Source organism: Pavona decussata, unplaced genomic scaffold, assembly GCF_977016875.1.
Source record: "Pavona decussata unplaced genomic scaffold, jaPavDecu1.1 SCAFFOLD_602, whole genome shotgun sequence".
NCBI classification, from domain to species: domain Eukaryota; kingdom Metazoa; phylum Cnidaria; class Anthozoa; order Scleractinia; family Agariciidae; genus Pavona; species Pavona decussata.
In genome coordinates, this window is record NW_028145860.1 from 1,592,501 (window position 1) to 1,602,774 (window position 10,274).

Here is a 10,274-nt window from a genome sequence, read left to right on the forward strand (position 1 = left end):
CTATCATCTCATATCCAACGCGCGCTCGTGGAATAATGGTTAAATATTTGGAAACAGGGCAACCATGAAGCAAATCCAAGCTAAGTTGTCAGAGTGGGACTTCAACCTATGACCTCCAGATCTAACATGCGGCGCCCCTAACAACTAGGCCACATTGCCTTCTGCTTTACTTTTCTTTTTTTTTTTTACACCTGAAAGAGCTGATGTGATCATCAGCCCTCCAATTACTGATACAAATTGAACTCTAACGTGTTTTAACTATTATTTTCAGTTATTACAAGTTATCACTTCTGGAAGAAACTGTCAACTGGATTATGGAGAAAAATCCCCATATGTCGTGATGACAAGAAGAAGAATCATTATCTGTGATATGTATTATAAATTATTGAATTCTGTTCAAAGCCTTTCTTGTGTGATGAGGAAATGAGAAATATGCAACCCTGAAAGTAAATCAGGGTTATGCAACTTGAAAACAGTAAAATCACACTGTGCTCTGTTCTTTCAGAACTAAACAGGGAAAGTTGTGTATTACTGCTAACCAAAGCTGTAAAATTTTCCCCATAGCTACATTACCAGTTGCTAGATAATCAGTGAGTTTTTCATGTGAATCACGTGACTTAGCTCAATTGCAACTTGACTCTCCTCTCTCTTGGCTGGTGTTAAAATGCAACATGAAAATTTAGAATGTGTAGTCCATGGCAAGTGGCAAACATGTTAACACAGCCTGGGTAACTGGAGTACATACCGTTTTTTATTCCCTGAGTTGGCAAGGGTCTCACCATCTTCAAACTGCCAAAAATTAGTCTAGAAACAAACAAGACAGTCCAGAGAATCCAATTAAAAGATAAAAATGCTAGTCTTGCAGGGTTTAATAGTCTACTTTTGAAATTTTTGTTGTTGTTACTAAAAGAAGTGTGTTTGTACATGGTGGTGGGTGGGGTGGGGGGCATGTTGTATCCACATTCACATGCACAGGGACCCCAATCCCAATTTGCCACATGGTACTGTCGTACATGGCTGAAGTTGTCTGAAGCAGAAAACTTGTGTAAAATAATCCGTTTATAACAAAGTCAATGTCTTAGTTTCATGTTTGCTCTTTGTTTCATATTGTTATGAAACAATTGGCTGTAAATGATGTGAATTAAAAAACACAGTTGGAATGCAATACGTAACGTCATGTTTAACCCAGAGTGAAAAGAATTCTTGTAACAGTAGTATTTTTTAAATCAATTCCTCACCTTAAATACATAACAACAAAAAATGACAAATAACATTTAATATATATTTTTTATAATCACTTTCTTAAATCTCACTTTTTACAGCTGTAATATTATTATTGCATCTGGCATTTTTTTTTTCTGGTAGCTTTATACATGTAGTTAACACATTATGTCCTACAAATTACTGGCTGAACAAGTTTGTCAAAGTTATTTTCCAGTTTCTTTGGAAGACACTTTCCTCCTTGCTTTCTCTTCACTTTTCCATGCAGATTGAATGCACACAAACTCGCTATAGTCAATTTCACCATCCTTATCAGCATCCAACATGTCAATTATTTTATCAACCTCATACTGCGTCAGTCCAACATTTGATTTCCGCAATCCTTCAGCAAATTCCTTGACACTCACTTGCATGCTTCCATCATGATCTAACTTACGAAACAAGTCGACGACAAGTACATGCTCCTTGGCAATGTAATTGCGCAGCAGTGTGGCTGGGTCAGGTTCAGTGTCCCTGTGTCTTACTTCAGGCGTCTCATCTGTGATAATTTCAATTTCCTTAAGTTTTGTTAGTTCTTCTGCAATCAAATGAAATTCATCCTTCACAATCACACCCGTCAGATCAATCTTTGTAAGTCTGCTGTCACCATTTTTAATGATGGAATTCAAGATAGCACAAGCGCCATTGTTTTGCAAGCTGTTTTTTCCCAGCCTTAAAACTTCGAGTGAAGAGTTGTTTTCCAAACATCTTGCAATTCTAAAAGCACCAGTGTCTGGAATTCTATTGCTACTCAAGTCCAAAACTTGTAGTGTTCCATTTTCAAGCAGAGCCCCAGCTATTGCTTTGGCTCCTTCAGCTGCCACACCATTCCAAGCCAAGTTCAAGGATTTGAGCTTCACGTTTCCTCTGAGTCCTTTAGCAAGGATCTGGCCTCCTTTGACCTGAATGTGGTTCCAACTGAGATCAAGTTCAGACAATGTGATGTTCTCATCAAGCACCTTTGCAAAGAACTCACAAGCTTTGTTTGAGAATTTATTGCAGCTCAAATCCAAATGCGTCAGAGAGTTATTTACAAGAAGTGATTGGCATATTATCTCAGCTTCTTTATCATCCAGGGAGTTCCCTGCAAGTCCAAGCTTTGTGAGAGTATTGTTTTCTTTGAGCGTTTCCGCGATCTCTGTGACAGCACTTCGACCAAGCTGATTTTCCGACATGTCAAGCTCCACGATGAAGTAGTTTTCCCTCAACAGTTTTGCTATGATTTCTCCACCTTCCTCTCCTATTCCATTGTCTCTTATATTCAAGTTTGTTACTTTTGTGTTGTACAAAAGTGCCAATGACATGGCACGAATCCCTAGTGGGCCAAGCCCATGGTGGGACATGATGACATTTGGTTCAATCATATGACGCAAAAAGTAGGAAGCAGGGACGATGCCGAGTTTCTGACATGCGCGCTTGTAGAGTGTGCGGCCTGTTGGGTCATACTGAGGCTTCAGTTGAAGGAAGTCCTGTAAAAGATGATAAAAGTAAGGCATCTTGAATTAAATAAATAAATAAATAAATCAACTTAAAAGTAAGGCATCTTGAATTAAATAAATAAATAAATAAATCAACTTTGCTTAACGAGGGTGGCACTTAACAGTCTGTTACAACTGACAACTCTGTGGCCCTCAAATTCCAGATCTAATTGGTTTTTGAGGAGAGAGGAAAACCAGAGTACCGGGAGAACAACTCTTGGAGAAAGGATGAGGACCAACAACAAACTCAACCCACATATGACACTGAGTCCGGGAATCGAACCTGGGCCACATTGGTGGGAAGCGGGTGCTCTCACCACTGCGCCATCCCTGCTCCCCAAGGATATTGGTGCAAACTTTTGGTGGACTGAAACAAGGTTAAGTTGTAAGACTTTCGGGAAGTACAGTAGAAGTACATTCAAACCTGTAATAAGCAGGGAATGACAAGTGACCACTTTATACAGGTTTCAGCTTGACAGACAAATTTGATGTAATTGCCGGACATGTTCCCAAACTAATGGCAATGTGGTTGACTAAGATTTTAAGAAGAACATCCAGTTCCAAAAATGCCATTGTTAAAAGGAACCTCAAAGTGTATTAAACAGAGGCAGTGGCAATGCATGGTGTACAAGTGCCTTGTGAGAGAAAACTTTTTGTGCAACTGGCTAAAAGAGAAATGGCCTGTGTTGCTGGTGGGATGTTGGGTGAACAAGTCGCAAAGATGCGAGGGGAATGGGAAAAAGGCGATTTGAAATCCTGCCACTTTTTTCTCTCGGTACGCCACTGGATAATTCCAAATTACCTGTTTAATTATGGTGGGAACTGTGTATGCATAAAATGTTAGCCCACCAAGACAGTTAAAGGGTGCATAACGTTGGCTCGATTACCAGCTGCTGTTTGAGAAAAGCCGGACCCAAGGGAGTGGTGGAAATCGTGCCAATGCATAATGCCCATGTTTTCCTCCCCTCCCCACCGAGGCACATTGTTGTCATTACCTCATCACACTCCAAGTCAGTTTCCCATCCATCTGAGTCATCGTCATCACTGTTGTCACTTCTCAGACCAACAGGTGATATAGGTGAAGCAGTCTCAGGCTTGAGATGGGTGCGTGTTGAGGTCACTGACAGTGATGCAGAACTCAAGGCTTTGAGAGTTTTGTCAACTTTCTTGACTGTTGCATTTCTTGCATGCATCGTGCTACAAGGTGACAAGACAATCTATGAGTTTTGTGTAAAGTTACATTGTGAAAACTGGCAGTATAATGTTATATGTATGTTGCTTGCATGAAGCACCTTTGGAATTTTTTTGCAAAACAAGTTTTATGAGAAAAAAAAGATGCTTACACATAAGTTTCCAGGCTGAAAAATATATGAATTTATGTTCAATTTCCACAAAACATGCAATAAGCTAGGGTACAATAAATAGGACCCCTCCATTTGGGTTCAGTCTTGTATTTTACTTATTTCTGTGGATCAGGGTTTTGTGCACTGTACAACTCCACCTGGGTTCATGAAACGTGTTCACTCCTGTGGGGTGGGGTGGGGTACTCCCACTCTCTCTAGTGTAAAGAATTAATTTTTGGACCAGAATGGGAGTTTCAAAACAGCGTGTTTGGGACAAGGTAGGGATTTTTGGTGTCTAGGGTACAATAGACTTGCAGAATGCAGCTAAAGACAATCTAGTGTAGTGTAAAGATTTGCCAAAAATTCAAAGAGTACCCCCTGTGCGTTCATTAAATCTTATAACATTTTCGCTAATACTTCTGTGGATTTTAATGGGCCTTATCACAGTTTTTAACGCCATTTTGACGAGTAGGCAAACAAGTCTTGAAATAACAGTGTTTGAATGGAAATCCGATGTCAAATAGTTTACATAAAACACTGCTTCTGAAAAATTCATGAATTGGAAACTCTAGGCACTATGCAAAGGATTTTACAGAAAATAACTGAGGAATGTAGCTGTGCTAGAAAGCATCTACTGGTAGTTGCATTTTGGCATTTCCATACATTTGTCTGTATAGCAAACCAGCCGTGAACTGCTACTAAAAATAGTTCCCAGGAAAAAAATACAGGGAAATGTATGGAAAGTTCAAAACATGACTGGACGCTTTCTGGCACAGCTACATCCCTCCAATTTTTTTTCCTTAAAATCCTTTTCCTGGTGCCAAAAGTTTCAATTCATGAATTTTTGAGAAGCGGTGTTTTATGAAAATTATTTGACATCCGATTTCCATTCAAACACTGCTATTTCAAGACATGTTTGCCTACTTGTCAAAATGGCGTTGAAAACCGTGATAAGGCCTATTTTTTTAATCAATGTGGGCGTAATTTTCATGATCCTCTAATGATGCGTGAAAATAAAACATGCACTAACATAAAGACATTAGCATATAATGGTGAATGGAAAAGCGTGTTGATGCTTTGGTTGCAATTTGTTAGCATAGTGGAAATGAAGCTTTTAAAAGCTGTCAGAACTAAGCTGGAATATTTGATCTCTAAGTAAACTACCTGGGTACATGTCAAAAACCCAATTTTCTACAGTGAAGCAGATGATTGATCCTTTGTAGTGATCACCATAGAAAATTTTATTTCTGAATGTTAACCAGAATGGTTCAGCAGCTTTGAAAAGGGCAAATAAAATAATTGTTTCCTTGGTATACGTAGAAAATTAACATTGCTTCAATCTTGCTTTGAAAAATATGCATATTAAATCATGACCCCATCAATGTCTGATGGCTGTAAGTTTTCCTTGTCGGGCTGACCAAATACAAAACATGACATGATTTCATTTTTCAAAGGAGGTATTTGTTTAGTTTCATCATAGCAACATAGAAATGATCCGATTTTCAAAATGCATGGAATGTTGAGTAATTAAATCAATTTCACCAAGTGAGATTGCTCGCAGTATTTTTACTACAATTTCACTGTTTTCTGTTCTGCTATATAGGGCTACAATCCAAATAAAGCCTGTACATGAATGAAATTTAACGTGTTTGAAATGTTACCAAGGGACAACGATCAGCTGTAGAACCCAACTATCTGCCCCACTCTTTAGAAAACGCGATCTATAAGAACGCAACAATCACATCTAAAGAACCAGTTCGTTTCAGGTTCAGTGCATTTATACGTTTGCTGTACGTGACCAATTGTTTAAGCCAACATGAAGCATTGCAATATCTTTTGTGTAACGACTTTGGAAGGTCTTTGTGTCGAACAAAACTTAATCCAAACCTAGAATGGTAACAGATCCTATAATTTGTAAAGGCAGGGAATTAATGATCACCCTATAAAGCTATGTGAATCTTTTGTAAATTAAACATCGACAAAACCACAACGAAAAAGACTAAGAAACTAATGAAACATTGGTTTATATGAAACCAAAGACACGCTTATTTCGCCGCCATGTTTATTGTTAAGTGAGCTTAATTGATTCGAATACTTTGGCTGTACTGACTTTATCACTAAGTAAAGGACTTACCCAATCACTTTCCACCGTAAATTGCTTCTAGTACTCAAACATCAACGGGACGTAAAAGCCTTCCTTAGATGAACTATCGATTATCGATTGCTCTTTTTTGAGCACTCAGAGTCGCTCGTACCTCATTGTAACGAAACGAAGGATCCGTGAAATCGTTGCTATGGGAATGACTCCCCCTTGGGACGAAACGACGAGGGCGATAAAAGCTTTTCGAACTATTAAATAAATCCCTTGTTTTGTAGATCGTCTCTAAAATTAAAGAAAAATGGAACAGCTTCGCCTTTTGATTCCCAGTCCCGTAAAACTGTAGTCCCGACGTAGCCTTCCGCGGGATCGATTTACGTATGTGCTGCGGATCTATCGACCAGCGGTTGCCCTTTGATACATGACTTTATTTCCATTTCCCATGTTTTCAACCTTTATTCAAAATTTTAAAGTCCTGCAAAGGGAGACCATCACGCAAGAATGCAAGAGAAAAACTGTGAGATAAAAGTGCATTACAATTTTTCTTTGTATTTCACCAGTTGTTGAGTTACTGGAATAAAATGAACATTTAAGGGCAAATAATTCTTCGTGGAATACTGTTGGTGGGACCGGCGATTTGGTAGAAACTTTATAAACTATCTTAGAAAGGCTGAATTCGGGTAATTTAAATGCCTTACACATCTGTTTAGATCAGGAAATATTTGACTGCGATGGTCTATGAAGCGGTGTTTGGCTACAAAAGTTAGCAAATTGCTTTCACACTCCTATCTCATCTCGAATTTTGTGCCTACGTTACGCGGGCAGGATTGCGTAACGAGCAAAAACTCAATCTCACAAATTGAAAGTTCTGTACCACATAACAAACAGTAACTATTTCTATTTAGTGGGGTTAGTTATAATTTACTTTAAAATTTCGCCTTGAAATAGCACAACCCAATTTGAACCTTGTAACTTGAAGAGACGACTTTTCTTTTTCCTTATAACGCTCGCGTTCCTTTTCAATAGCTCCTCAGTCTATCTCTCATTCTCACGTATAATTGCTGGATCTATGTGAAAAAGTATTAGAGTAATCTAACAACTGAGGCGAAAGACTATGTATCAGTTTTCTGCTCTCGCGTGCAAAAAATTCTCAAAACAACAACATATATCAATAGCGCATTTCCTTGCTGGTTAAAAGCAGCTCACTCTGAGAGTCATCAAACTGAAATAATTTTACAATTTGTGATAAACAACACCAGAGGTTTCTCTCGCGTGTTTTTGTGGAGCAGTCGTCCACCACTGTGATTGCGCATGGTCTCGGATGCGAGAAAGCTCCTTAAAAGCGTATCACTCTCTGACAACTATGTCTGTGCGTTTTCTGTTATACATAATCTATACATCGTTAACCGCCGCAAATTCCCCGTAGTCAATCCCCCCATCTCCGTCCTTATCCAAAATTCGGATCAACCTCTTTAGTTGTAAATCTGTGAGAGGTATGTTGAGTTTCCTTAGCCCTTTAAGCATTTCATCCGGTGTCACGCTCTGTGTCTTGTCTTTATCCAAACAGTTGAACAAATCAACGGCGCGCAGCCTTTTCTCCAACAAGAAATTCTTCAACGCTGTCAATAGCTCATTCTTCACACTTCTACCAGAGTCAGTATCGTTGTTGCCGAACCAACCGGCCGTGGAGCCTCTTTTACTGCTGCTAATATGTGAATTAGCGCCGTAAATAATTTGGAACTGAGGCTTTACTTTCATGAATTCCTCCAAAAGACCTGGCAAAAAATAAAACGTTTTATGTCAACATTGGCAGATTGGTAACGTTGGATTCGGGGCACGGGTGACCCAACCGCGTTTCCAAGTAACAACAACAACACTTAGAAACTCTCTCCCCTTCCCTCCCCCACCCCCTTTCAGTGTGGGAACATTAGGAACAGGAATCTTCAAGTAAGTGAAAACGTTTTAAACTCTATTAATATTGATAAGGCAGGGAGCAGGAGCTGGCGTAGTGGTGAGAGCACTCGCCTCCCACCAATGTGGCCCGGGTTCGATTCCCGGTCTCGGCGTCATATGTGGGTTGAGTTTGTTGTTGGTTCTCTCCCCTGCTCCGAGGGTTTTTCTCCAGGTACTCCGGTTTTCCTCCCTCCACAGAAACCAACATTTCCAACTGATTCCAATTCGACCTGGAAACAGTGGAGAGAAGAGCCACTCCGTGGATTCCACTGAAATTCCTATTTATTTATTTTATTTTTTATTTATAAGGCGGAGCAGAAGGAGGTTGAGAGAAAAGGTAAAATTGCTAACCTTCCGGCAACATGCATTTTTTGTCCGAGAAGTAACTTAAGCCCCAACCCGTGGATGGGATGCTATACCCAGTATGAAGTGACTAGGAGCTAGTATTGTTGGGTGCCATTCCATCACATACTACACAGCATTATGCTGATTATGGTTGCTTTTAGGACCCATTTATCCACAAGTACAGTGAAGAGAGTCATATCAGGAGCAATATTCAATGTGCAAGATCGAAAGTCTGAAACGATTACCACTTTCACACGATCTAGACTACTGAGAAAGGAAGTGATAATGACACAATCAAGCGTAAATCCCTACCTATGAAGTTTTTCTTCACACTGATGTTGTCCAAATGCAGTTCTTCCAGAGCGGTTTGCTCGTTTTCTTTGATCACTTTTATCAACGCACAACAGCCACTGTTTCCCAGAGGATTGGATCCGATTTTAAGCACCCGTAGAGTTTGGTTAATCCGCAGACCTTTCGCCAAGCTCTGCGCTCCTATCTCTGTGATCCTGTTGTGGCTTAAATCAAGCTCCAGAAGCGTATCGTTCTTTTTAAGCGCCTCGCCCATCGCTTCTGCTCCTTCGTCCGCGAACCCGTTCCAGGCCAAATCTAGTATCTCTATAGAACTATTATCTCTCACACCCTTGCAAATTGCGATTGCACCTTTCATCCTCAGGTGGTTCCAGCTTAAGTTAAGTTCTATTATACTGTTGTTTTCTGCCAATGCTGGACCTATAAACTCGCCGCCGGCTTCGCAGAAAGAATTCTGGCTCAAGTTGAAGTATTTAAGAGTGGTAGTGCTTTGAAGGCATTCTGCCAACGGCTTTGCGTCTTTGTCAACAAAGTTGTTGAACGAAAGATCCAGCCACTGCAAGTATCGGTTTTGCGCTATAACCTTTCCCATAGCACGCGAACCACTTGAACTCATCGTATTCCCAGCAAGGTTGACGTACTTAATATAACAATTCTCCAATAACATTTTCGCGAAACATTCCACTCCCTCCTCGCCGAGACTGTTTTCTTGCAGATCAATTTTTTCCACGGTTGTGCTTTTCACCAGCGCTTTGGCGAGAGCGCGCCCACCTTGGGGTCCTATTCCGTGATGGGCGAGCTTAATTTCAGAAGTATGGATGGAATCAACTACAGCTGTCACCGGTGGCACTCCGAGAGCGCGGCAAGTTCGTAGATACGATCCTTTTCCCATTACATCCGCGCTTCTGCGAGGCTTTCTTGTCTCTTCGCTTGGCGTTTCTAAATCTGTATCCCAGCCGTCATCATTGCTATCCTCATCAGCCATGTCTTGAATCTCTTCATCGCTTTTCTCCGCGCTCTGTAACTCTTGCAACGATTCTTCGATGTCACGCACGGTGTTTGCAAATCGGACTGTCGCCGTCTTCATTTGAGGTTTATTTGCCATTGTGCAAGCTTGTTCATCAATAGTGCTTCTTTTCTCCGTTATTGACAAATTTTGTTTTCAGTTGCCTTACGAAACAGATTTTCATCGGACGTGAATTGACCGACATAACTGCACTTATCTTATTTCATGTCAAGTCAATAAACGAATCGTTTTCCTCTCTTCGCAATCAAATAAGTAGTGGTTAGCCCCGTCCTTGAATCAACCTAACATCGAGGCAGTATGAGTGACTGATACTTTGTGCCTTTGGCAACCGACCGTTTGGCTCACTTTATGTTTTCTATTCACCGAAGACGAACTAATGGGAATTAGCCCTATATATTAACACATACTAAACTCATCCGACAAAAGAAATTTCATATAAATTTTCCGCACTTTTTAAATTC

General features: G+C 40.2%; 3 protein-coding genes across 4 annotated transcripts in view; 1 reads left to right on the forward strand and 2 right to left on the reverse strand.

Moving 5' to 3' along the window:
* Positions 1 to 1,160, forward strand: part of LOC146449297 (DNA polymerase epsilon catalytic subunit A-like) — a 44,439-nt gene extending 43,279 nt beyond the window's left edge. For both annotated transcript variants that reach the window (XM_085101109.1, XM_085101110.1), the window contains exon 65: positions 272 to 1,160. In XM_085101109.1, coding sequence (XP_084957235.1) covers positions 272 to 341 — 70 coding nt within the window. In that variant the 3' untranslated portion in view covers positions 342 to 1,160. The remainder of the gene's footprint in view (positions 1 to 271) is intronic.
* A 101-nt stretch (positions 1,161 to 1,261) lies between these two features.
* Positions 1,262 to 6,547, reverse strand: LOC146449298 (uncharacterized). The gene is made up of 3 exons (XM_085101124.1): positions 6,216 to 6,547; positions 3,734 to 3,935; positions 1,262 to 2,729 (listed from the first exon to the last, which is right to left on the reverse strand). Exons 2-3 carry the CDS (start codon positions 3,929 to 3,931, stop codon positions 1,428 to 1,430), a joined length of 1,500 nt encoding a protein of 499 aa, XP_084957250.1. The 5' UTR covers positions 3,932 to 3,935; positions 6,216 to 6,547; the 3' UTR covers positions 1,262 to 1,427.
* Positions 6,548 to 7,571: 1,024 nt separating this feature from the next.
* Positions 7,572 to 9,891, reverse strand: LOC146449299 (uncharacterized). Its single transcript, XM_085101621.1, has 2 exons — positions 8,790 to 9,891; positions 7,572 to 7,954 (listed from the first exon to the last, which is right to left on the reverse strand). The coding sequence occupies exons 1-2, from the start codon at positions 9,889 to 9,891 to the stop codon at positions 7,572 to 7,574; spliced, it is 1,485 nt and encodes a 494-aa protein (XP_084957747.1).
* Positions 9,892 to 10,274: the final 383 nt, after the last annotated feature.